The sequence below is a fragment of the Zootoca vivipara genome, chromosome 5 (assembly GCF_965207765.1).
Source record: "Zootoca vivipara chromosome 5, rZooViv2.hap1.1, whole genome shotgun sequence".
NCBI classification, from domain to species: Eukaryota; Metazoa; Chordata; class Lepidosauria; order Squamata; family Lacertidae; genus Zootoca; species Zootoca vivipara.
The window spans coordinates 44,322,156-44,349,761 of NC_142588.1; the positions used below are offsets into that span (position 1 = coordinate 44,322,156).

General features: G+C 41.7%; 2 protein-coding genes across 2 annotated transcripts in view; one reads left to right on the forward strand and one right to left on the reverse strand.

Annotated features, from left to right (window-relative positions):
• Window positions 1-1,140, reverse strand: part of SEC23IP (SEC23 interacting protein) — a 28,169-nt gene extending 27,029 nt beyond the window's left edge. The window contains exon 1 of the mRNA XM_060274785.2: window positions 851-1,140. Coding sequence (XP_060130768.1) covers window positions 851-1,046 — 196 coding nt within the window. The 5' untranslated portion in view covers window positions 1,047-1,140. The remainder of the gene's footprint in view (window positions 1-850) is intronic.
• On the forward strand, window positions 1,137-26,844 carry MCMBP (minichromosome maintenance complex binding protein). Its single transcript, XM_088670507.1, has 16 exons — window positions 1,137-1,450; window positions 4,157-4,242; window positions 5,714-5,854; window positions 6,870-6,911; window positions 8,996-9,095; window positions 10,536-10,667; window positions 11,195-11,346; window positions 13,272-13,372; window positions 14,515-14,690; window positions 17,436-17,559; window positions 19,226-19,343; window positions 20,023-20,188; window positions 23,782-23,915; window positions 24,771-24,935; window positions 25,637-25,725; window positions 26,459-26,844. Exons 1-16 carry the CDS (start codon window positions 1,393-1,395, stop codon window positions 26,583-26,585), a joined length of 1,911 nt encoding a protein of 636 aa, XP_088526633.1. The 5' UTR covers window positions 1,137-1,392; the 3' UTR covers window positions 26,586-26,844.
• The last annotated feature ends 762 nt before the right edge of the window (window positions 26,845-27,606 follow it).

Consider the following 27,606-nt stretch of genomic DNA (forward strand, 5'->3'; position numbering starts at 1 on the left):
CCCTATTCTAAAAAACTCTTAAGCGCAAACAAAAAGTAGTGAGGACTGGCTGTGTAGCATGAGCTGCTGGATTTTAGAACGGTTCCAAAATGGAAGGCAGACACAGCATAAAATCTACCTGTAATCCAATGGAACAGGCAAAATGAAAGTGGATGCTAGGGCTCCCACACTGACAAGATAATCAAGAATCCACCCTGAGGGATTAACGAAGCACAGAGCTTGTTATTGTTTTCACAAAGAACTGCAACTCTCTGGAGGAGTTTGAAAACACCCAGTGACAAACTTTCCCCAAAATTCAGCACAAGTAATTATATTCTCTTTAATGCTCTTTTAGCATGGACTTGATCTCATCTCAGCAGGTGTAAAGCACTGCTTATAGGGAAGGGGATAACAGTACCAGAGCCTGTGTGACATCTCTATGGAAAGGCTGAGAGGCGACCATTCACATCAAGAGCAACTGGTAGAAGACCTGCAGCCGGCTCTTGGCCGGTGAGGCTTCCGGCTCATATACGCCACTAGCGGGTCCGACGTCTGGCACGAATTAAGCCACGACACCTTCTCGATCACTGGCTTCCTTTCGGAGGCATGCAAGCCACGTCCCTCCCATGTCCCTCCAAAGGAAGCACTTTCACACAAACAAGCTTCCCGTGCCTATCTGCCCAGTTTGCGAGTCCCCCGCGAGATGGGCTACACATCCACCACCTGCAAACAAACGGGCGCGCGTTTTCACCTGCCCACGAGTCCCTCGGGCGCGGGCAACCCACAGAAAAGCAACCCTGATGTGTGGAGGGGGGTGGGGTGGGAAGAAACCTACGAAGATGTCCAAGCCCCCACCCCCCGGCCGAGTTACCTGCGGGCAGGAGACCAGGCCCCGAGGCGCCTGCAGAGGCGGCAGCAGCAGCTGGAGGAGGCGGAGGGGCTTGGCTGACGGGGATGAAGGGAACCGTGAAATTGAACTCGGTGGCCGACGAGGAGAAGAGCAAGTTCGTGCCGCCGCCAGCCGAGGAGGAGCCGCCAGCCGCCACGGAGGCTTTCGGGGTAGCCATGGCTGTGGCGCTTCCACGTCTCAGGGCTGCCTCTCGGGTTCCTCTGGCGGCCGGGCCGGCCCCTTCCGCCCGCCCCTAAGATGGCGGCGCCGGCGCCTCCCCCTCGTCTCCCGCCAACCCGAGCCCGCGCAGAGGGGAAGGGGGAAGTGAGGCGGAGAGAAGGAGAGTCAGCTCGGCCTCGGGCGCGCCGCTATCGACGACGACAACGCCTCTTCCCGAAGCACCAGCCCGCCAGCCCGCCAGCCTGCCTGCCTGTCTAAGCGCGCCATTGCCCGCAGTCGGAGGGATACTGTGTGCGACCGTCGGTGAACACCCGCGTGTGCCTCCTGGTCCGAGAGCCGACGACATGCCGTGTGTGGCGGACTGGCTGAACTGCCCCCTCAGTATCGTGCAAGGCATCTTCGGTAAGCGAAGGGGGAACCGGAGGGAGGAGAAGCGGGGGGGGGACTTGGGAGGGCGGCAAGGCAAACGAGCAAAGCCGAGAAGGCTTCGAGAAAGCCGGGGCTGAGACAGGCCAGCTGGGCCGGGATCAACCAGGAAGAAGGGGTCGGCAGGGCAAAGTGGGCCGAGCAGGAAGGCGTTACTGGGGAGCTTGGCCTTGCCCAGCGAGAGGGCAGCGGACGCCTGGCTCTCACTCTAGGGCAGGATCGCATGGCAGAGCTCGGCTGTTGTGGTTGTGAAGCGCCCTGAAAGCAGAACGCAGGAACGGGTGTAGTATGCTAAAGAATCCGGAATCGGCAACTTTCCAAGGAGCCTTCAGCATCACTCCCCCCCCCCCCCAGGGCCAGATCAGAGCCCTCTGGAAGAGGTCAGAATAAAGTGAGGGCGTGGTATTAGGCTGGTGTATGTCAAAGCCCAGTTAGGCAGGTAAATACCACGCCGCCTGGCTTCTGCGTGTTTTGTTCCTTACCAGTATCAGTTGCTGGAGTATCTAACTGGGGTGTCTGTGTCTCCCAGGATGTGTGGGTTTAAAGCAAGGCAATTAAAATAAATGACCATTGCTTTAAACAACCAAAACAGAGCTACTAAAATCAAGTAGCTTACTGATTGGTGTGAATAACGACAGCCTGCAATGGTAACAATTAACTTGTAAGCATATGTTTTATGGAAACAAATGCCTAATATCTTCTGCAGTACAGAATTTATATTGTTGCACCCCACCCCCTCGAATCTCAGAGCAGTGTGAGATTCAAGGGGTTCCAGGCACTTCCAGGTCATGTTCCTTCAGAATGAAGTATAGCAGAGATTCTGCTGTCTTTAGGGTATATTGTTTATTTACACGTATATATGACCCAAATCTATGATGGAGAGCTTCATGGCATTAATACACCTTAAGATTATCTTGCTTCTCCCATAGCCCCATCCTTGGATTCCAGCAGAAATCACACACAGCTGTCTCCCAGCTGCCCAGCCTGCAGTCTGCCAGCAGGTTCTAGCTTCTGCTGAAGAAATACAACATGTGCCGTTAATAATGATTGTGCAACCTGTACAGCACATAGACGACAATTATTCACACAATTAATATTCTTGTTCAAAAATAATTTTTCACCATTTATCAAGTTTGTGAGAATAAGACAACTACTTACAAAGTGCCATGAAAACTTATAAGCTATCTAAAATAAAGTGAACTTGGAGTGTCAGATTTACTAAGTTCTTACAACTTCTTGACTCAAAAAAAAAAAAGCCTTAGCAGGATTTTTAAGCATTTAATTGGCAAGGACAGTTTGTTCTTCATGACATGGAAAGTATATATTAATCCTATTTGCCAGTAATGTGGGATATTTGGAAAATTTTGGGAGACTTTTCTGATGCTATAGAGCAGGAGTGGATGACTTCCTGCCCATGGGTCAATCTTGGGCCTCCATAGAATCCAATTTGACCCCATCAGCCATTTTCCCCAAACCACATCAACCCACCCATCACGGAGGGCAGGAGAACAGGGTCCGACCCTGCATTGGCTGCATGCCCTGTTCCTAGAAGCAAACAGGATCGTGCAGCCAAGGCAGCAGGATTTAATCCCCACTCATCAGCTCAAAAGAAACTGAGATATGAAAGCTTGGCACTAAATGGCACCTTAAACCTAGGTTATGGGTGCAACAACGGAATGTCTAGGTGCACTTTTTTATAACAAGAACACAAAGCTGAAAATGAATGAACTGCAGCTAAAATATTATGCTTGTTTTTCACATGGTCTAGTCCTTCCCCTGCCCACCCCCCTAATACCGTATTCTTAAGAGGGTCTCTTCTCCAATCTTCAGAAAGTAGCTGGAAGTGGGGAGGCAGAGAAAGGTCCTCCTTTCCTTCCACTCTGCAGTTTTAATCTGAAATCTTAGGCACAGTATTGTGCCCAGAGCTCAGAAACTGTTCACGCTAATTAAATTCCCTGTCGCAAAATGCACCTTCAACAATGGGAGTTTTGAACACTCTTCATTGATTCAGATCTGCTGGTGTCTTTCTCCTCTTCCACCGTCTCTACCACTTGTTTGCTTAAAGGAGAAGCGTGGAGCTGCTTCAAAGAGCAATATTTCAAAGAGACTGAAACAGGAGTGGGAGCTGCCTTAAAGCCCTTTGCAAACAGCAAAATGGTTTTGAAGCTGCTGTAAGTTTGTAAACACTGGGAAATTTTCTGTTTCTGGAAAAATTTTCACCCCACATTTGGTTGACAGACTAAATCAAGGATTCAGAACCTGTGACTCCCCATGTGTTGCTGGAACACAACTCCCATCATCCCTGAAGACTGGCCATACTGTCTAGAGTTGATGGGAATCAATAAGTTGATGGGAATTGGAGTTCAGCTGCATGTGGAAGGCCACACATTCCCTATCTCTAGTCTAAATATTCAATTTGCTTAATTTAATGCAGTGGCATTTTTCTTGTTCATGAACTCCAGCAGTTGGTATTCAGAGGCATGCTGTCTCCAATACTAACAAATGTTAGCCTTACTACTTGAATCAAGCTCTTTATTTTTTTCCAATAATTAATGCTATCTGACAATATTCTTCCAAAAATTGTGTTTGCAGTTAAGTCAGGATTCTATTTTATTGCCCAAATACATTGGATTGTCGAATGTTCTGAAATAGTTCAATTTCATTTGGTTTTTTTTTTCCTAGCTCAAAATAGTCTGAATCCTGAATGGGAGAGAAAAGTAACAGAATACTTCAGAGAGAAGCTGAAAGAAAATAATGCTACTAACTGGGTAAAAATGGGCTTATTTACATATCAAGGTCCTGCCCTTTTGCTTTGGTGGCAGTACTCTTGTGTTTTATCTTCCTGTAACATTGCTTTAAATAAATTTGCGAACTGAACTGAGAAAAACTCCTAAAAGGATTGTAAGGTTCCAAGCAGATGGGCAGAGCAGTCCTAACCAAGCAGTTAAAAGGCGTATCTCTGTAAGTTAAATTGCATTCTAATTGCTCCTGGTTGACGGGGTGCGGGGGAAATGCAAATCTTCATTTTCTGTCCTTTCATTCACTCTTACTGGGGGGATTTAGTTACACCTGCATTTTAGGTGATTAAATTACACCAAGTTCTGATGGGAGTTGTAGTTCCAAAACAGCTGGAGGGCCAAGTTTGGGGATGCCTGCTCTAGGATAAGTCTTCGCAGTGGCATACTGTAGAAGAGGGGGTCACAAACCCTTTTGAACTACTGGGCAAATTTTGGATTTTGAGAGAGTATTGTGGGTGCCAGTCACAACATGGCTGCCATGGGAGACGGACATGTCATAACACAAAATTAGAGTGAATATGATCATAGCGAAGCTTTTCCCACAAATGTATTTCCATACTAGGAAAAGCTGCCTTTCCCCTGTGCCAACTTTAACTAATGCCTAGGCTGCCTACCTCTACCCACCTACCTGGGAGTTCAGGGTAAAAACATGCTGTAGGTAGAATTAGACATGAACACAAAGGGGAAGTCACATGAGCATACCAGAGTAGAATAATAAGCATTCCAGAAAGATCACTATTTCTGATGACAAGTTGTTTGAATGACACTCGGTGTTGGCTTAGTTGAGATTAAATATTTGAACATCAGTGTTCTCTGGCAAATTCATCCCCATCCCCAAAGTACAAAAGAGTAAACTGAAGTGTGATTATAGCTCAGCATCCTGATAGCCTGAGAGACTGGATAATTGACAATTAAGCCTTGTAATGAAGGGCACACAGTGAATTCAGAAAATGAAGGTTTGAATGATGACAGTACAGTACCATGCTAAATTCATACAGTTTTACTGTTTATCATGGTTATTCAAAATGCTATGGATCTTTTCTTGGCTCTTAGCACCTGCATTTAACAAAAAGAAAAGTAGATGTTAGCAGAAGTGGTTTAACCAAAGAGCCACAGCATTTGCCCAGGTCAAAATCTAGCGGTAAAAGACTTCTAAAAAGCTGGATCTATCTTAGAAAACACATCTGTTTTATCTATTATACCGATTATCTATTATACACAGTAGTAAAACTATTGTGAACTTAACATTTTTTTTCACTGGCTGATATAAACAAACAATATGGCTGCTGCTAGATTACTAAAGAATATACATTATAATTTTTTAATAGATTGATTTCCTCATGATTCCTAATTACTATATAAATTAAGGTTTCATTAGAGAGTAAAATTCTGTATATGCCATGTGAAAGTAGTAATTCAATGTTATTATTTTCTTCAACAGGTGCCTTCATTGAATGATGTCCCTCTACATTATCTAAAACCAAACAGTTTAGTGAAATTTCGCTGTATGGTTCAAGATATGTTTGATCCTGAATTTTATATGAATGTTTATGAAACAATTGACATACATACTAAATCATGTGTAAGTGGTTCTTCTTTATTATGGTCCTTATTGCTTTCTCACATGCACAAATACGTACTCTCTCTGTGTGTCCTTGCCTTACTAATCAGCCATGATTTATGGTGGCCATCATCCAGCTCCTCTCTCAAATCTTCTGCTTATTGTTCCATGTCACATGGGGCCATGGGGCTTTTGCAGAAGTTCGACAGAGGGTGAAAGAGGGGGAAAACCCAGTCACTTCCCTTTCCACAAGTCCTCCTGACACACACAGGGTATTAGCAACCAATCCATGCTTTTAAAAATCCCTCAACAGTTCATCAGTGAAGAGCACCCCACGCTTGAGTAATCTGAAATTAGGAGATGGTGAGTAATCAGTCCTTAAGAAAGAGGATTCCTCATTTTGTTTTAACTCTGGATAGGTGCATCGTTATCATGCTCCAAACCCTGGCATTTCTTGTGCTGGGCATATGCAGTGATTTACTCAAGGACTGAGACCTACAGATATTCCTACTAAGACTGAGACGACCCTACTTAGATGGACGACTTCCAGGTCTTTAAAGAAACAGGCATGTCTGCGGCATAAAAGTACTATCTTGGACTTGCTCTCAGCTGAACTGCTTTGCATATTAATTAGCATGGCAGAAGGTTCAGCAGTGCCTCTTGGGAAGCCAGGCCACCACATCAATTATTGGTATAACTGAAGGGGTGTGCCCTTTTTAAATATGAAATTTACATAATCATATTTTGATTATTAGCCTCCCAATAGTTCCTGAACATCTGTGTCAAGCAGAGCCACAAGCCATCATGATTTAGCTCTTCTTCTGTAGGAGTATTTTGTAGCTGCTTTCAGAAGGCATTTTCCCCATATTAAATTAAATTATTTGACAGATTTATTTTGATCTTTACTTTGAAATATGTAGTGCAATGCTGATACTTAAAGCATAAGCACAATTGAAGATGCTTCTGTTATGCATAGAAATGAATGTGAACTGATGTAGGATACAACAGTGATCTCACATTGTCTTCTTTTTAATAGGTTTTGCATTTTGGAAAATACAGAGATGTAGCAGAATGTGGGGTGAGTGATAATATGGCAAATATAGCTCCCTGTCCGTCCCCCGTCCCCCGCCCATTTTTCGTTTGGGGTTTGAATAATCCCCAGAATCCAGAGGGGAGATGGTTTGGCTGGGCAAGCTGTAATGCTTGCACTGACAGAACGATTAGAAGAGTAACATTGAATTCCTCCCTTTGAATAAAACATCTAGCAGTTTGTGGGGGTTTAAATGTAGGTTTTAAAGGGATAAACCCGAACCTTGCAAGTAATGTTTCTTAATTCTGTGCAATGTCATCCCATAGATATGTGCCCCCGCCATGCTTCTCTTGCACCTCTCTCTAAAGCAGGCATCCCCAAACTGCGGCCCTCCAGATGTTTTGGCCTACAACTCCCATGATCCCTAGCTAACAGGACCAGTGGTCAGGGAAGATGGGAATTGTAGTCCAAAACATCTGGAGGGCTGAAGTTTGGGGGTGCCTACTTAAAGAAAAAATAGTACTTCAGAGAAGTTTATTTCAACAAGGATATGTATGCAGGGATATTTTTCTGTATTGGCAAAAAGTTGATTCCAGCACTACAACTAAGAATGTATTTAGTGGTGTACTTGATAATGCCTCTGTCCTGTATTACACAGACAATAGTGTGAAGTGGAAATAGAACAGACTATCAAACTGGTTTTGATGATCTGATTCTTTTGGTGCATCTAGTACTGAATTCATTTTCATTTTTTTAAAAATATAGAAAGTCTCATTTATGCCTACATTCTAGGAGAGTAGCCACATTGGTCTGCTGGTGTAAAAACAAGTCTTGTGACATGAGCTTTCACAAACAAGACAAGACCTTCCTTCAACAGATGCATGAAGTGGGCTTTTGATTATGAAAGCTCATGCTACAATGATGCTGTTGCCACAGAATGTTTATTTTTCTTAATAAGATTGTTACCTGAAAATTCATGGTTCTTTGAACATTGAGATTTAGTTATAAACAAGTAGCATCAGTAATAAAACATTGCAGTGTAAAGTCTCATTTACTGGCTTCCAACAAACCAGCCATGCCCTTCTTCAAGATCCTCATTTCCACTCTGTTGTTTCTCCAGCCCCGTCAGCATTTTATGGATAGTGAGCATGTTCAGTCTTCCATAGGTCATTTCAGGTCACTCCACCCCCATTTTTAGATCCCCCCCTCCAATATTTTGATTGGTACTCCTGCAAACTTTGGGATTCCTCCACATCTGCTGATACATCCTTCTTGCTCATGGATGTTGCCATTTTGGCTACATAAAGATTTGGCATCAAGAGAATGAGGCTTTTATTAAAGTATATTGATTGATTCAATGTTTTAATTTAATTTGAGCTTTAATTCTTACATTATACTGGGGTTTTTTGTCTGAGTGATGCAAGCATTGATGCGTCATTATGGCATACAATATCAAATTGTTAAATAAGCCCATTTTATTTGTTTATTTTTGTGACTGCTAGTATCATAGTAAAATAAAAAAATTCCTTCAGTAGCACCTTAAAGACCAACTAAGTTTTTATTTTGGTATGAGCTTTCGTGTGCATGCACACTTCTGAAGAAGTCCTGAAGAAGTGTGCATGCACACGAAAGCTCATACCAAAATAAAAACTTAGTTGGTCTTTAAGGTGCTACTGAAGGAATTTTTTTATTTTACTTCGATCCAGACCAACACGGCTACCTACCTGCTAGTATCATAGTTCTGCAGTATTAACTATCAGAACCTGTGATTATGATGAAGCAGTTATTCCAGTTTCTAAGAATAAAACCTGCATGATTATTGTTCCATAATAGGAAAACTATTTTCAGATGTTTTGTTTTTGCATTTAAAATGGTTTAAAGCATCAGCTGCACCATGAAAATGGTTGTTGGAAGAACATAATTTATTGTATCTTAGTGTGAAAAGGAGTACCACTATATGAATCTGCAACCCTTTCTGAAACATAAATACTTTTGAACTCTTTAATATTCTGGTAGATTAACTTCTGTTGAAACTGACCAAGTAGGCTAGAATTATTTGAAGTGAACATGGCCAAATATTATTGGATATCTAGTATTCTAATGTTGTGTAATGTCACTTGATTCTTTTCTAGCCTCATCAAGAAATAGACTTAAACCCTAAACAAATAGTAACAGGAGACAGACAGACTTTTTACTGTGTTCCAGTGCCTGGAGAGTCGGCATGGGTGAAAGAAATATCCTTTGCAGTTCATTGACTCTGCTGTATGCTGATATTTAGAAAAATATATATGCAGTGTGGGGTGGAGAAAGAAAATTGTAGAGTTGGAAGAGATCACCAGGGTCATCTAGTCCAACCTCTGCAATGCAGGAATCTTTTGCTCAGCATGGGGCTGTAACCCACAACCCTGAGATTAAGAGCCTTATGATCTACCGACTGAGCTATCTGATTAAAGTGCCTTGAAATCTGAAGAAAAGGTGCTGTGCTGTCCTACAAAGAAAGTTGAAGTGTTGTTTTTTAATTATTCCATAAAAATGTAGGGTCAGTTTTTACAGGCATATCCACACAAGCAGATGAGTAGCTTTGTACATTTTTAAAATTTTAAAATACTATTAAATTGAAGTCTTCCGAAAAGTATGACTCCCTCTGGTGGTTAATCCAAAGATAACAAATCCTATCAAATTTAGTATACATTGTAGATTACCTTTTTGAGGGAGAAAGGCAAGCTTGAATGTAGCTTTAAGACCAGTAAAATTACTCAGCTGGTGGAAGTAGCTGTGGTTAATCCTGTAACTGAGGCTGAATTATGTCACTTCAGTGGAGTTTGTTAGATTAGATAGAAAATGTTCCTAAGGAGTTTCATATGCTAGGAGATGCAAGTTATTTTCATGATTCTCTATAGCCTAAGGCTATATAGAGAATTGTGACAGTAATATCCTGCCTTAGGCTATAGAGAATCGTCACAATAACTTGGAAAGGTGGAAGTTTGTAAAGATAAAGGCAAGTGTGAGGCAGATTAACAAGGGTTATTAACGGCTTTTGACAACATTTTGGATCTGGGATTTTGTTGATGATACTGTGCAATTAAACTAATAACATTATAATTCAGGAATGGAGGACTTTGGGCCACGGGAGCCAAATAACGTTCCGTCACCATTTGGGTACAGCCTGCTGCCACTTGCCAATGATTCTTTATTATTTTTCTACACCTTTAGGAACATAGGAAGCTAACTATATATTGAGTCACATTCTTGGTCTATCTAGCTCAGGATTGTCTACACTGAAAGGGGGCAGCTCTCTAGAGTTTCAGGCCAGCCTTATCTCGAGATGCTGGTGATTGAACCTGGGACCTTCTGTATGTAAAGCAGAGATTGTACCACAGAGCTGTGGCCTTTCCCTTTCCTGTGGTTGAGCTCTATCTCTGTAGAACCACTCAAAGCAGAAATCTCCCAAACGGTGGTGAAAGAATAAGCATAGCTAAGGGTATGGTCCATTTGCATTTAGAATGTATGGCACAGCACTGTTATGTGGAATGTGTTCTTTTGTTGCATACATCCCATGACAGAATAGTGTCTTGTTCCCCCGTCTTATTTTAAACCATTCCATACAATTGAAATACCAGGTTGATTGGGTTGATCACTTCAGTAAATGCTATTGTCCTTAACTAGAGATTTAAGCCTATACCAGTGTAAGCCAAGCTCGAGTTTGCCCTTCAACATCCTACACACCAAGTCGCCACAAGAGGAGTTATGAGGAAGATGAAGATATGGAGTTGCATCCATCTAAACAGAGAGAGCAACATCAGGGTATCAACTGATTAGACATTGATGGTTTTTATTTTAAGTCACTTCTTAATAGCTGTTATATTGAAGCACATTTTTTTTTTGTACTCTGAAAAATACATGAAGAGCAAAGCTCCACTTACTGGGCTCCATCCATGATTCTCTCTCCACTAGATCAAGGGCTCTTGCAGTAATGGACTGGTGAGTTTAATGTTGCCTAACAGAGGAATCCAGCGCAGCAGCTGTGCTAGTCAAAACTTGTTGTGCAACTGATTGTTACCAGCATCTTGCTTATGCATTCTCTTGCACAACAACATTCTACTGGTGCAAAATATTTCACCACCAAAACAAGTACTGTATGCTTCTAATTTTGCACTACATTGGATGCACCCCATTACAACATTTACTCTTTTTTTACCCTAATCCTTGTAGTTCAGCACATTTTAAAGCTTTGGTGGGGAACCTCTGGCCTTTTAAAGCTTCTTTGAAAAACTGGAAGTTTTTATTTCAACTTCAGACTTTGATTAGAAACTGCTTCTTCTAACTTGCAGGAAGTGTGCCTGATATCCATGGGAGTGGAGAGCCAAAGCGATTAGAAACAGAAGCATCTGCAAGACATCAGACGATCTCCTTAAACTGCTCACCTCCGCTAGATCTAAACTTTCCACTTCCAGGAGAGAAAGGCCCTGCATGCCTTGTGAAGGTAATAAGCCTATCAAGCAGTATTAAGCATTACCTTGTTTACGTGTTAAATCCATTGGCGAAATATGGAGGCTAAGTTCCACCTCCACTGATGAAGATAATAAGCTTCTGAATGCCCATTACTGAGGAGTCATAAGAGTGAGTGTGTGGCTGCAGTCAGGTGCTGTTTGCAGGCTTCTCATAGACATGTGGGGTGGCCATTGGGTGGCCATTGTGAGAAGAGGATACTGGGCTAAAGAGCCTCTGGCCTGATACAGCAAGCCTCTTCTGTTCTTAAGAAAACCAAAATAATGTAATCCTTAAAATAAATCCTGCCATTAAATGCACTGTTTAACTAGGGTATATTATTATAATTCAGAACACAGAAGTATGTGTAGCTGCAGTTGTACTCACATAACTAGACACTTGAGATGTCATGTTCTTTTAATCCTATTTATTCAGATGAAGTTATGAGGTTATATGTGCATTCTTTAAAAAAACAACCATGATCATATATTTTATGTGAGTTGACATAGGTGAAACAGCAGGATACTCGTATCTCACACAATGAAGGACAATACATAAATCTCCAAAGTAGGTCTCCAAAAACTGGAATGTGAGCTAAGAAGTAGACCAACAGTTGTTGTGTCTGTGCTGGGGGTTGTGCGTATTGATTAGTAAAGGGTTGTGTGTTATGCAGCTCTGACCATTACTGCTGCATATTTCTGAAATGATTAATATATTCTCTGTAAAGAGTAAAGTTCAGTGCTAAAGTCATGGAAATGGGTGAAATGCAGGTAGTTATTACAGGTGTCTGCGACCAATAAGTGGCAGATATAATGAAATGTGCAAGAAACCAATACTTCTGCTTGCTCTCTTAAGTCTCTACGGTTAAGTTAAGATCTACTGCATGATTTTGCTAGAGAAATACACTGGCTGTATTTGGATGAAACAAATTTTTAAAAAATCCTTCCAGTAGCACCTTAGAGACCAACTAAGTTTGTTATTGGTATGAGCTTTTGTGTGCATGCACACTTCTTCAGATACCATTTGTATTTGGATGGTTTATTGTTACAGGAATGAGCTGCAGCGAGCCTCAGGTTTGTGCTCTCCCTTCCCTCTGTGCTCATCCACTGTGGCCACAAAGAAAAGATCTAAAGCTGTTGCTTCTTTTGGAGTAACTGTAGTTTACTCAAAATCCTAAAGTCCTAAACTGCAATTAATCTTAATTATGGTTTGTTGAAACAAACCAGTAATCCAAGGTTCAAAATCTGCTTTTTTCAGTACAATATAGTTAAGATTAACCACATTTTGTCTGCATTCAGAGACTGTGACAAGCTGCAGTTAATCCAAAACAGAAGCGAACACTTCCAGAGTCCTCCTTGCAGCCTTACCAAAAGAAAGAAGGGAAAGTACAAGAGTATGAGACTAGTGAGGAATGAGGCAGAAATTCAATTCACTTCACACTGCAAATGTGAACCTACCTAATTGGCAGAACCCAAAACAATACGTGAGCTGAAATGCAGCTATCTCGCTTCTCTGAATTTTGCTGTGCAGTTCTCCACCCAAATAATGTACAGTATGCATAAATGTGTAGGGGGACAGTATACATAAAACATGCATATATTAGTAAAAATAACATAAGTAATATACACATTAGAAGAAAAGGTTTACAGAAATGTGTGTATTGGGGAAAATGAGCACTAAAACGTGGGTGAATTTTTGGGAGACCGTTTTAAAAAGAAATTCACAAATTGATGCAGAAAAGTGAAGAACTGAACTTGATATTGGAGGAATGAGCATCTGGAAGAAACTGAAATTGACAGATTCATCAATTCCTATTTGCCGTTGCTCATTCCTGTAAAGATAAGTCCTGGCTTAATATTCAGCTCTATGCATTATGTTACTATAATCTGTCTCTTCTCTTAAAAATACTCTTTGTGACAGATATATGAAAACGGAGATAGTTTCAAAGTGAATGATGTTCTTGAGGTGTACGGGATTTTATCTGTCGATCCAGTCCTGAACATGGTGAACAACGAAGATAGGTAACATTTTAATATTAATAAGATCAACATTTACAATTATTAATGATAATAATGATGAAGACCGAAAGGCACACAGAATTGAGCTACAAAAAATATTTAAGTATTTTATTTGTAATTTGTCAGTATAAAAGTGGCAGTATGTCCTTAACCCTTTGGTCAGTGTGCTTCAGAACTGAAACACAGGAAATTTATATCAGTATCTTTCTTTTGAAGATCGCTGGCTGTCCACAGGCTGATCCTGCTTTGTTTCCAGTGCAATTCAGTGGACAGGGTGGGACATGAGTGTGGGAAATTTGGATTAGAGTCCTACCTCTTCCGTGTACTTGTTGTATGTCTCTCAGCCTGTTTCCCACTCCATAGAATTATGGGGAAGGTGTTTATGAACACCATAAGGATGATGAAATGTTCTTTAAACCAAATTCGCAGTATAAATAAGCAGAAGTATGATGCAGTTTTTGCAATAGCAAGCTAAGCTCAGCTTTTACTATGGTGTTGACAGCATAGTTGCACATGCCCTGCTGTCTCCTTAAGCACACAGCGCTATGAGGGTGACAGGCAATGTGAGAAGGAAGACCTCTTCATTCGTCAATCAAGCTCAGCTATGTTGTTGACAGTGTAACCAGCAGGAAGCCCCCAGACCAATCTATGGGTCCTTCAGTCTGGAGTTGATGTTGTGGAAAGTTACAGGACATACACACACTTCTTGAACTAGTTGGCTGCCACATCCATGCCAGTCACCACACTGGCACCACTCCAGACCCCACTTAGGATTGCTCTGTTAGAATGCTGGAAGTGTTATGTGTATGCAACATTGGGAAGGATTTCTAGCCATGTTGCCTTTTTCCTTTTGGTCACATGCTGCTGCATCTTGGCCTCAACCACCGTAGCAAAGAGGCCTATTATGTGTAATACCTTCCCCTGTAGAGCTTATAGTTTCCTCCCACAGAAGTACATGGTGGCAGGTTTTGATTCTAAGTGGGGTTGAAACCTTGTAATAGCTGTCCTTCTTAGTAGGACTTGCCCCTCCCAGTTTTCATAGTGTACGTTTTTTAGTCATGTATTTTATATGTCATTGTATTCATTGATCGCCCCTGTATAACTGCACGAAATATGTCTTAAGCTTGGCTGTTTTTATTTACTAGGGAGAATTCATCCTCTCCAGTGGAGTCTATGGAATGTATGGACACAATGGAAGAACAGAGGGTTCATAGTCCCCCAGCCTCATTAGTTCCCAGAATCCATGTGATTTTAGCACAGAAACTTCAACACATAAATCCATTATTGCCTGCCTGCCTTAATGAAGAGGAAAGCAAGAGCTGTAAGTAGTTAAGCTATTAAAAGAAAGATTACCTCATTACTGATGAATGTCTGCACTGGACTTTATTGTTTCCACTTTCTCGTACACAAAGAAATAAGCTTGTTCCCAGAGTCCTACGTATTCAGATCACAAAGGTATTCTTCTAAACATCTTTTAAGCCTTTGATTTTAAGGTTTTTCCAGATTTTCCACAAATACATTGGCATTGTGGTTTTTTTTATTTGAGAAATGTGACTTAATATAAGCTTATTCCTAGAAAATACCCGCCCGCCCCCATGCCAGTCCTAAGTAACCATTGCTTACCCCCTGTAGCAACAGTTAAGGCTCTGGTGTAAATTTTGTACTTTCAGCTGGTGAACAAATCCATATGAAATATGCAATCATAGGATTATAGTGTGTATGTTACAAAGATCCATACTCCAAATAGTTAAAGAAGGTTACTATCAACACTGATCTCTTTGGTTTTTAACTGACCTTGATTTTGCTTCCTGGCACTTTTTTTTTTAGTAGTAGTTTCTCTTCCTTACACAAGTTGTTTATATTTTGGCTACAAGTTTTACTATGAGATCCTGGGTGGAGACGGAGCATATTGAATCCTTTTATAAACATAGCTGGTCGCTATGGATCCTACAGCATATGTCCCTTGGCTCAAAAACCATTCAGATTCCTTTAATGGGGGATTCACTGTGAACAGGATTCATGAATCCAAATCGGTTGTTTTTCAGCAAAGGAATGGAAGCTGACGAAACAGCTCTTAATTACAATATTAAGTAAAAATCTAGCTGTTGCCCTGCTAGATGCTGCTCTGAGGCAGAAGCCAGCCTCCTAAAAAAATCAAAGCTTATATTAATGATTATGTATTTCCCAGCTTTATTTAAGGAAAATTGGGTGGGTCTTTTTATACATTGAATTTTCTCATTTAAGCACAAGTGTTAATTAAAAGTGTGGGTTATGCCAGCTATTAAGTGGGCACTGAATTTCGCTAGAGAAATGTTTGCATAAAAGGGGAAGAAAATTAATAAATAAATTGCTTTATTAGCTTCAATTCTGTCCAAGTTCAAGTTGCCATTCATCCTGTGTTTGAAAGTAGACAGTAATGAGTAAAGATAAAATATTACAATATAATCAGTACTACTTTCTTAATTGTTATTTATTTACAGAGCAATCCAAACAGTGTGGGGGAGGGAGAACTGAAGGGCAAACACCTTTTTCGGTGCCCTGCAGGACAAAAGGGAGCGTAAAGCAGTGGGGGGGGTTGGGGGGGGTCCTGTTGCCACCTGCTCTTTCTTTTTCTTCGGGACTTGCATATGTTTACTCATTTGGGATGAATAATGTCAGGAGACTGGGACTTTTTTGGATCTATTACCTTTCCCTGCTCTCCCATGACATACCCCTTTTCCTTTACTGAATTTTGTAAGGTGCAGGCTACAGAGGAAGGCCTTGCAGAGGGAGGCCTGCCCACTCAGAGGTAGATTTGAAACCTTATTTGACCCCTGGCACACTCTCCCAAGGACTGCAAGATTAGAAAATGTGTATATGCCACCTTTCAATTTTATATTCTCTGTAGTTTACAAATTAAGATTAAAAAGGAGACATTATTAAAATAACCTTCCATATAATCCATGTACAACATGCTGTTTTAATGTCTACATCTGCATGTTCCACTGAGCCATAGTTGAGCGCTGTATGAATCAGCTACATTGCATCTTAGGCTCCCATCCTTTCTCGCATGCAGCTTCTGCTTTTACATAACCACAGCTGCTGTTTCATTTACACTGTAGTTAATATTAACCATGGTTGATTTTCAAACAAGCCAACTTCAAACCATAGTTACTGACAGTGGCCTGCAGAACAAACCATAGTTAAGGCTAAGCACATTTCTAGATCCAGATGAATCTGCAAGCTGCACCTTAAATCAAGAGCAGAAGCTTGCAAACAGCGCCTCCCAGACATGTGTGCAAAGGATAAGGGGAAGCATGTAATCCAGTGCCTGTCCTGCCCATTCATATTGTGCTAAACTATGCTTTAGTGTTACATGAAAATGTCACCAACGAGTGGCCTCCCCAAACATTTAGTGATGCTGCTGCATGTTGGCCAATGTGTTCATTGGTCCTGTCCTGCAGAGGGCACCTACAGACCAGAAGCTAAGCAGCAGACCTCTCAAATTCAAACCCGGACTGGCTCATGGAGGCCAGTCTGTAGCACAGTATCCTCCTTCAGGGTTAGGGTCACCTCCTTCTCTTCATGGCAAGATCCAAATCCAACCATGCTCTTCTTGCCTCTTGGTGGTAGTATTCTGAAGTTCTGTGCTCTTTGTAATGACAAACACATCCCTGTGTTCTTGTGTAATCTATATTCTTTAAACACACACACACACATACATATATATATAGTGTTCTGGCTTGTGTAATTATGTACTGCTTTGCAGACCAGATTTTTTTTTATAGTATTGGTTAGTGTCTTAGGAAAGTATATAATAAGAGAGAAGTTATGTTGAATCTATAATAATATTAGTAAGGGCCTATGTTGAGAAACTTTGCCCCAACTGTTGGACAAAGTAGCATGGTGTGAAACGTAGGTGGGCAAAGTTTTACAGCAAGATGCAAAATTTGCTCTTATGCTGGATATAGAGCTGTATGTTGTCCAGTCTTTTCTCCAGTTGATACTCATTCATATAAAAAGAACTGTATTTTATATGACTGTTAGGCAATGGTATTTCTGTCTACTCCCTACTGTTCTCTGTTAGTTGTTTCTAGTTTTATGTCTGAACTGTCACCAGTCAGAGCAGAGCTTCTTGGCTTCCTCACTCATGCCTTCTTGGGAGACAGCCTGGCTGCTGAGTACCTTATATTGCATCTCATTTCCACAGTGTAAGTAACCTGGTCAGCTATTTAGAACATTTTATTTTTCCCATACAACCCTTTTTAAATCTAGGATTTAGCATGCAGCTCAGCAGATTCTTAAGTGTTCTTTCAGGGGCTCAAAGAGATAAAATAACAGCTATGAACTAATAACCAGAGCAGATGTTTTAATGTATTGAACCCAAATACGCAGGAATATCCTTGGGTATTTGATTGCCCAAGAAATTGAAGATGGTGCCATAGCTGCCAAGTTTTCCCTTTTCTCGCGAGGAAGCCTATTCAGCATAAGGGAAAATCCCTTAAAATAAGGGATAACTTGGCAGCTATGGATGGTGCTTCCCTTAAGCAAGAACTCTAGGAAGCTTTCACACAATGGGGGCAGCACATATGTGTGATAAAATATGGGTCATTATATGCACCAACTTCAGGGTCATGTGCTCTCCTTCCTCCACCAGTACAGCTCTGTTTCAATAAACCTCAGCTCAATGTTGGCTCTGAATCCTAAACTGTGGTTAGTCCTACCTATAGGTAGCTTCATATGCTTTGGCTAGGGTTGCCAGACTCAATAGAGGACAGGACTTCTGTGCCTTTAATTGCCCTGCTCTCTTTTGACTCTGGAAATCTTAAAGAGGAACCAGCAGACCCTTTGCTTGGAAATTAAACAAAGGGTCTGCTGGTTTCTCTTTAAGGTTTCCAGAGTCAAAAGAGAGCAGGACAATTAAAGGCACAGAAGTCCTGTCCTCTGTTGAGTCTGGCAACCCTAGCTTTGGCTTGATGGTAGTTTCAACTAACCATATTTAATACTAACCACAGTTTAACCAAATTTGAGCATAATACTTACCTGCCAACTTACTACTCTTGACTGCACCAGAGGAGGGTGGGAAAGCAGTTGAGCCCAAGGCTCACTGCAGCTAATTCTTGTAAGAACGAGTGAGAATTTGCTCAAGGGTGGTACATTCTGGACAAAAATTCTCCAAATTTACTTCCGTTAAATTGTACTCTTTTTTTCATCATCTAAGGTTGGGCCTTCAGCTCGCCTCCAGACTGGGCTCCTATAGCATCAGGAAGTTACGGACCTCATTGTCTTATGTGTTCCATATGTTATTTGCATCTCATTCTCATTCTTGGCAACTTCTCTACCTGGGCATTTGAGTTTGGATGTTTTGTTTCTCACCTTCCATTGAAAGGAGCAATTAACTGGACACATAAGCCGTCCTTGCGCCTCACCCAATAAACACTTAATTATAACAAAACCATCCTGAAATGTAATTCCTTCAGGGCTTCTCTCCTTCTTAAGAGGGCAGTGAAAAGGGGGAGGGCTGAGCCAATATTTGTAACTACCTCAGCCTTTCCTGATGATTGAAATAATTGTGGAGGAGAATTTGGAGATTCTGAATAATTTACCACCTGAACCATTGATATCCTCAACTGTGCTCCCAATCATCATTCGTCATCTACGTATGGAGCTGAGGTCTCTTCTGGTATTCAGATGTATAAAACTGAAGCTGACTTTACAAAGTTTGGGGAGGGAAAACAATTTTTGAGCTTTCTATTAGCCTTGAGACATCTAGACATCTGCTTTTTTATTTTAAAAAAACCATGAATTTGCCACTAACTTCTTGCAATCACTCTAGCAATTTCAAAATGTTAGCTTTCTCTTTTGTGTGTTTTCTAGCTATGCAAGAAGAGATGTTCTTCCTCTGGGAAAATTCACAGTCAACTTAAGCGGCTGTCCAAGAAATAATGTCTACACGGAGCACATATACCATATTATTCAGCAGCTAGTACCTGCAGTAAGAATTCTATATATATAAATGCTTTGTGGAGCAACTGATTGTGCAATAGTTCACCTATATGAGTATGTTAATACAGTAGCCACCTAGATGTTTCATTGCAGAACTGGAGGTGTTAGAGGTATACCTAAAAAAGGCAGGTGCACACTTTCCTACAATATTTCTGTTCCAATAGCTGTGAAGACTGCTATTGGAACAATACATTCAGTTCCTTGGTCATAGTAGTGGCCAACACCTAAATGGAGAAATGGAGTATCTGTATGTGGAATTCTATGGTATATATATTTTTGGGGAATAGAGTTTATTTTGCCTTACGCAACATCTTTAGTACTCAAGGGTACTATGATAATTTGGAGCTTTAAGGAAACTCCGCAAACACATAGGATTTGCATCTTTTAAAACTAATACACACAAAACTTAACTCGCTACAGTTCTCTTTTTAAAAAAAGTTTACTAATGAAATATCTAAGTGTATTGAGAATAAACATTTGTATTCCCCATTTAACTTGTGATGTCTGCGTGGTTGCTGTTTGCAGCTATTTGATACTTCCTTTGGAATCGTGTGTGTGTGTATTGACTTGTTATATCTTGTTATATCTCTGTTATTGTTTTAGTGTAGTTTTGTCTGTCAAAGGAACACTTCTTAGTGGAAAACTTGTAACTTTTTTTTTCTTGGCAGTCCTATCGCCTGCCCATGACCATAGAGAACATGAACTGCTTAAAGTTTAACCCTCACAAGGACTACACAGCTAACCGCTTAGTCAGTGGAGTACTACAGCTGGCAAGCAATACCTCCCTTGTGATAGATGAGACTCTGCTTGAGCAAGGACAGCTTGACACTAGAGGTTGGTATTTGGGTTTCATCCATTCATTATCCCAATGCAAAGCTCTCTTGCATTAACAGAAATATTAAGAAGAAACCAGATCGCTGCATTTAGAAAGGATAATGTTGGCTGTTCAGGTTGCACTGTCATTATTTTACAGAGTTATCTCTCGGTTGACCCATTTTTGTCATCACATCTGTGTCAGTTTAATTGGACGGTGTGTCTAACTGGCTCCAGTCTGTAACTTTATTGCTTAGGGCAGAGTACCTGAACTTTACTACGGTAGCTTTATATTTGTTTCTGCCGCCTACTTTTGTTTCTGATCATTTTGCTCCGTTTGGAAGCAGTGCCGACTTCATCTCCTTATACTGCTGGCATCTTTGTTTTATAACAGGGGTAGACTCCCAATTCCAACAGCCACAGGCAGGACCTTTGTGCTAGTTAACCTAGTGGTTTACCCCCAAAATGTATGTGCGTTTTCTCAAGCTGGCAATCCTATTCCTTGAAATAATTGGACATTTTATCTAAGGTGTCAGCGAGATCAGGGTTTCCATCCACTGCTTGGCTTATATCATAACTTCCCTTCTGACAAACATCAGAGTTCACATAACCTCCCCTTTGCCTTTGCAACCTCCTTTGTAAAGATATGGCGCAGGGGGCTGCAGACAGAGAATTTGATGGAAGTTGCCCTTTTTCATAAGCAGTAGCAACCTAGGATCCAAGCCATTGTCTCTGTAATATATAACAAATTCTCATACGTTACAATCCATGTTATATGTAGCTAACCAATTTTTACAGATTAGCATGATTAGAGCAGAGTACTGTGGCTGTGCTTAAAGTACTGCAGAAAATGAGGATTAAAGTCCTTTCAGATCCCATGCTTAGTATCAAGATGGAGGGTTTGATAAATAGGTGCCAGTTCGCAACTCAACTGGAAGGAGATTTTTTTTGCTGATTTCTGCAGCATAAAAGGTGGCTCTGGGAGGAAAGCAAAATTGACAGAAATTGCTTTGCTTTCCTCTAACAGGAACTTCACTGATTTTTGAGTTACATCTGCAAAAGGAATAAGCCCTCCCATTCACAGAAGGACAAATCTGGATCAGCACTATTAATTTTTTTATTTGCTTGTTTTAAAGATTTTTTTTTTTTACTACCATTGAGAGTTTCCAGGGCAGTTCACAAAAACTTGGCTCAGTGCTCCTACAAAATCTTAAGCCTTTAAATTTAAAACCATTACTTAAATCTGCTTAACACTTTAATTCATTGTTCCAGTTACTCCATGCCTTGTTTGTTCTGATCAACCTGACATGTGCATGGAACAGTCAATTTGTTACCTTGTGTTTGATATGGCGGGTGGGAATTTGCTCCGTTTTCACTTAACTTAGTACACTTCACAGTGTACTTTTGTGAAGACTTAATAAGGAATTCCTTCCTTTCTGCCCGTTGGTGGAATGAATGTTCGCTGCTCTAAAGGCAGCTGTTTCCAGCTTTGCTGAGTCACTGCTGCCTTTCCCAGCGTGGGAGCCTCCAGCTCGAGCCAGTTCTGAACATATTGTTAGCTTCCTCACTCAGTATTACCACTATTAGCCTCAGGCATCTATTGAAAAACTCTGTATTAAGGGAAACTAAAACTTAAATCTGTAATTCACTATATCAGTAGATCATTCTTGGGAGAATAGAGCTTCTGCTGTCATTTAGTTACGTTTCTTGGCTTAAAATAGTGAAGCCTCCTTATAATATTATTGGGCTATTTTCATAACTCCTATGCAAAACGCCCAGGCTATCTTAAACTTTTCTACCAGCAGGTTTTCTGATTCTGTTGGATCATAAAATATTGCGATCATACTTTGTCTTAATGTTAGTTACGCTTGAAAGAGCATGTAATGAGGGCCTAGTCTGTAGGCTACAAATGTGTAAAACAGGAGTCACCCACAGTCACAAATTGCTACCACGATCCTTTCTTTCTCAGGGACATAGTAAATGAAGGAATGCTCAAGTACTGCATTTCTGCTTTAAAAGCAGATGTTGGTAGGTACAACGTGGTCAGTAGGATGGAATAGTAGTTGCCACCACATAAGTGGTAGTGTCTCTTGTCTGCTACTGTATGCAGTGGTACCTCAGTTTACAAACTTAATTCATTCCAGAAGTCCGTTCTTAAACCAAAGTGTTCTTAAACGAGGCACGCTTTCCCTCCTGCTACCACTGCCCTTCCACCATTCAGCTTCTGTTCCTCTTCCGAGGCAAAGTTCACTAACTGGAACACCTACCTCCAGTTTTGCGGAGATAGAGCACTTCTGCACATGCACAGAGCACACAGAACGCTTCTGCGCATGCACACGCAGCAGAATCCGGAAATAAACACTTCCAGGTCAGCCGAGTACGCAACCCGCAGCGTACTCAACCTGAGGTATGACTATACTCTATTCCCAGCTTAAGAATGGAAAGTGAAATACCAGTGGACAACTAAAGAGGTTCTTAAAGTCAAATCTTTAAAAATGTAGTGTAAGTGCTGATAACTGGGAAACACTGGCCTTTGAGTGCTCCAGTTGGAGCACAGCCTTTACCAAAGGTGTCATGGACTTTGAAGAAGCACAAACTCAGGGCGAAAAGGAGAAACAAGCTAAAAGCAAGCCACATTTGGCAAACCCTCACCATGATCAACGTCTGCCTGGAAACCAATGTCCCCACTGTGGAAGGATGGGTGGATCCAGAATTGGCCTCCACAGTCACTTACTGACTCACTGTTAAGACGGTTTTCATGGAAGACCATCTTACTTGGCTACAAATGATCGCCAAAGAAGAATTAAATTTCTTTCCCTGATCAGGGAACAGACATGTCCTCTATCTGGAGCTTCATATTTGGTCTCTTAGCTTCTTTTGAAATCATGCTGATGCTGTAGTAGTACTTGTTCCATGGACCACAGGGATTGCTACAGCACTTTTCCAGCTGGACATGTTGGGTACCATAGCATCTGGTGATATATATATCCTAGCAAATGGACACTGCAGCACTTAAGCAGGCACAAGGGAAGAATGAATAAGCAAGAACAATAGGATTTCTGGAAACAAAAGCTATTGCTTATAGATGGAAGTTCATGGAACCCTGAAACTCTAATTTTCCCCCCTTTCCAGCACCCTCCTTATTCAGATGACTAGTTTCTGGTGTTGAAAAGCTGAAATTGCTAGCTTTTTTGTTCTGCGACTTAGTTCAACAGATACTGTAGTACCTGGAATTCTTAACTGATATACTGAATGCACAGTAGAAGCTGTAACAGCAGAAGCTATATACTTGTGCAAAATATAATTCTCCATTCTGTCTCCTTCCAAATATATACTCCAGGATCTACTCTAGGACTTGACCTAATATCCCTGTGAACTGGAAACATGCCATGATACATACAGTAATATTACATCAACTCTTGGAGTAGACGCCACACCTGCTGAAGTGTGTGTGTGTGTGATATAACATAGATTTTTGTGATTTAAGTGGATAATTTATTCCTAGATAGTAATATACTGCACAAAATAACTGCCAGCTGATCATTGAAAGACTGTGTTTTGTTTAAATCTGAAGACTTTGCATCTACATTTCAGAGGATTTTTTTTTCCTGTAGGTGTTCACAATGTGACAGCACTAGGTCACCTGATAACTTGGCAGAAGGTGGATTATGACTTCAGTTACCACCAGATGGAATTCCCATGCAACATTAATGTCCTTATCACTTCAGAGGGCAGGTCGCTCCTACCGGTATGGCAATACTTCACTTTTCCTCTGCATTTGAAAGCCTCTTAATGAAGAACAAGAGCATACTATCCTAGGCCGACTAATTTTGTGTGCTATCACTACTTGCCACTTTCAACTGCTGTTCAGTGAAATATGCTATATTTGCTATTAAGATCTCATTTACTTTGAAATGAAAGGGAAAGGTTGGGGTGCTGTAGCGATAGGACAACATCAATCTTAAGAGTTGGAAGATGATGGCCACACATTATGTGTGCTGTTCCATTTGTAGATGGAGAGAATAGACCAGATAGGCTAGTTCTTGAGCCCCGATTCCTCAAGTTACAGCTGTGTAGCAAATACATCTATTTAGGTTTGTCTAAGTTTTGGGATGTGGGTGGCACTGTGAGTTAAACCACAGAGCCTAGGGCTTGCCAATCAGAAGGTTGGCGGTTCGAATCCCCGTGACAGGGTGAGCTCCCGTTGCTCAGTCCCTGCTCCTGCCAACCTAGCAGTTTGAAAGCACGTCAAGTGCAAGTAGATAAATAGGTACCGCTACAGCGGGAAGGTAAACGGTGTTTCCGTGTGCTGCTCTGGTTTGCCAGGAGCGGCTTAGTCATGCTGGCCACATGACCTGGAAGCTGTACGCCGGCTCCCTCGGCCAAGAACGCGAGATGAGTGCCGCAACCCCAGAGTCGGTCACGACTGGACCTAATGGTCAGGGGTCCCTTTACCTTTGTTTTGTTAATAGTCTAAACCATATTTGTGTTTTGTTAATAATTTTTACCCCGCCCATCTGGCTCATATTACAGTCCACTTTGCTCATAGTATGGAACTGATAACAGTAAAGGAGAAGTAATGCTTTGCAATGTCTTTCCACAGTCCGACTGCCAAGTCCACCTGCAGCCACAGCTCATTCCCCCCAACATGGAAGAGTACATGAGCAGCCTTCTCACAGCAGTGCTGCCATCTGTCCTCAACAAGTTCCGCATTTATCTAAGCTTGCTGAGACTGCTGGATTACAGTATATCTGATGAAGTGACCAAGGTAAAAAAAAGCACTTTCCGCTTTACCAGAATCTCTTGTCGAGCAGAGTATATAGTTATAGTTCCATCTAGGCTGCCACCTCTCTTACCCCCAATACTCCTTGCCCTAACTATGAAAGGGAATCGACCGTTAATGACTGCTTCAGCCTATTGCTTCCTGAAAAATATGAAGAACTGTCCTAGAATCAGTTAAGTTGCTATTATCAAGGGGGGGAATGTGCAGGAGGACATGATCCCTATGAACAGACTGTGTGTATTGGCAGTGGAGTAGCCAAATGTAGTCTCATCTTCTCATGGGTGGGATAGAACACACTCTTCATTTTAGAATACTGTCTTCAAGGGATAACGGCGCCATGTAGGTGCCCTGGCCATTAGGAGCTGTTGTAACACTAGGATACCTGGGAGTAAAGCACTTTGCCATTATATAGGCTTGGAACTATAATCCCTCCTTCAATGGAAGATTTTGTCAATACTGTACTACATTCCTACCTTACAGTAGCTAAAAGTAGCATTGAAAAGGGGTGGATGTTTATTTTGTGTAGTGGGTAAATGATCTTTCCCAGATGGAATTCAACATGCCTCAAAAGCGCAGTGCTACAAGCAAGGTAATTTGCTATGTTGTTCCAACTCATATTTAAAACATACTTCGGAAGTGTAATAATTTTATCATTACATTTAATCAAAACACAATTTCTCTTACAGGCAGTAGAAGATGATTTTGTGGAAATGCGTAAAAATGACCCTGAGAGTATCACAGCTGATGATCTTCATAGAACTCTGCTTGTGGCAAGGTGAGAGTACAAATGCAGAATAGCAAACTGCGAGATGCCATAGAAGTTTCTTAATTTGCTGAAGATTTGCTTATCCCTTTAACTGCTTCAGGGGAGTTCTTGGCCCTTCTTCCCCACAGTTGCTCATTTATCTTCCTCCATTTCCTTTTGGAGAGTCACTAAATCTCTTTCATATGGCAAACCGCTGAAAAAATGGTCCTGGTTATGATAATTGTTGACCTGGATTACCAAGAAATGTAACCTAGACACATAGGAGCCTACAAATAACCTATACTATATAATGCACTTAAATAGAACAAGTTACATGACATGCAGACCCAGATTCTGCAAAGGAGGATTATGGGGCTACCGAGAACATGGGTTAGGAAACTAAGGCCCGCAGGCCGAATCAGGCCCAATTGCCTTCTGGATCTGGCCCGCGGACAGTCTGGGAATTGCTGTGTGGATCACCAGCGCGCACGTTCTTTCCCTCTCCCTCACACGGCAGTGGCGGCGCCTCCCTTCTGACTTCTCCCCACCCTACCTAGAGGAGGAAGGGGGCTGGGCTTTGTTGGTGCCAGCAGCAGCAGTGCTCAAGTGGCCGCCATTTTAAGCAGTCCCTCTCCAGAGCCCTTTCGCGCGCTGTTCATCGTCTCTCTGCCGCCAGCCCCTGCTGCTCGCAAGACACTAGTAAGCAGCCACCAGTTGCAAAGTTAAAACCCATGTTTCTACAACATATCTTTCTTGCCTGCAGGTTCCTTTCTCTGAGCGCTGGGCAGACAACGTTGTCAAGAGAGAGATGGCTCAGAGCAAAGCAGTTGGAGGCACAACGTAAAGTGAGACTACAGCAGCAGAAGTGTGTAAATGGAAATGAACTCTAAAGCTACAGCTCCCATTTTGCTTTGATGACTGCAACTTTTGCCTGATCTGTGGAGCTAGTACAAAGGGTGCTAGCTTATGTTTATATTGGGTTTTGTAGATAATTTATACCAGAATGTTATGGCTGTTTTCTCAAACTTGGACACAATTTATGGTGTTCAACAGATTTAACACCGATCATAAAATTTTGGAGCTTGTTTTGTAACTGAACTAGAAACAATGGAACAATTATTGTTTGATATTAAAAGTTTACTATAAAAATGGCGTCTCTCTTTAATAAAGTGCAGGGATTGTTGCCTCACACTAACAGTTGAATGAGTTTAAGCTTACTGCCTTATTTGGGTGGGAGTTTGGGGCTTGAATCATAGCCAAGCACATCCGAAAAGCCTATGGATTTTTCCAAGTTCTTTGAGCGCTTCATTTGGCCATTCCTCAGAGGACTTAACTGAGACTTCTCTCAGGTAAGCCAGTGGCCGGTTGTTCCAGGCAAGGCTCTGGTGTAACCCCAGGATCATCTCTCCTCCTTCATAGCACTCCTGATGAGACAAACCTGAGTTAACACAAGGCAGCTCCTTGGCACAATGCTGGTTTTGTGCCTCTGCTTTTCAACATACCATCATACCTGGGTGTAGAATCCAAGAGGGAGCCCGCATCCAGAAGGGCTTCTGTTTCCTCAGCAACTAAGTCCTCTCCCAGAGGACCCATTAGCTCAGGGGTTGGCAACCTAAGGCCCATGGGCCACAAGCCGCCCTCGAACCGGGACCTCCGCTGGAGTGAACCAGCCCAGGTGAGGTAAACCTTGCCGACCCCTGCATTAGCTGCTTATATTGAGGCAGCTGCCAATGGTGAACGGCCATCGCCCTTGCAACAATTCTTTGCCCGTTCCCCCAAAAGTCATTGGAAAGTTTCAAGGTTCCTGTGGTGAGAAAGGTGTTCTGCATTATTAGCTTGGAAGAAAGCCCACAGAGCTGCAGTTGACTTCATTTGTGCAGCTTCTACAGCATCAGTTCTCCACTGCTCCGT

Coding starts and splice junctions, on each gene's coding strand:
- MCMBP (XM_088670507.1), top strand. CDS start 1,393: ATGCCGTGTGTGGCGGACTGGCTGAACTGCCCCCTCAGTATCGTGCAA. Junction 14,691..17,435: donor TGAAGAGGAAAGCAAGAGCT/GTAAGTAGTTAA, acceptor GTTCTCTGTTAG/TTGTTTCTAGTTTTATGTCT. Junction 20,189..23,781: donor AGGACAGCTTGACACTAGAG/GTTGGTATTTGG, acceptor TTTTTCCTGTAG/GTGTTCACAATGTGACAGCA.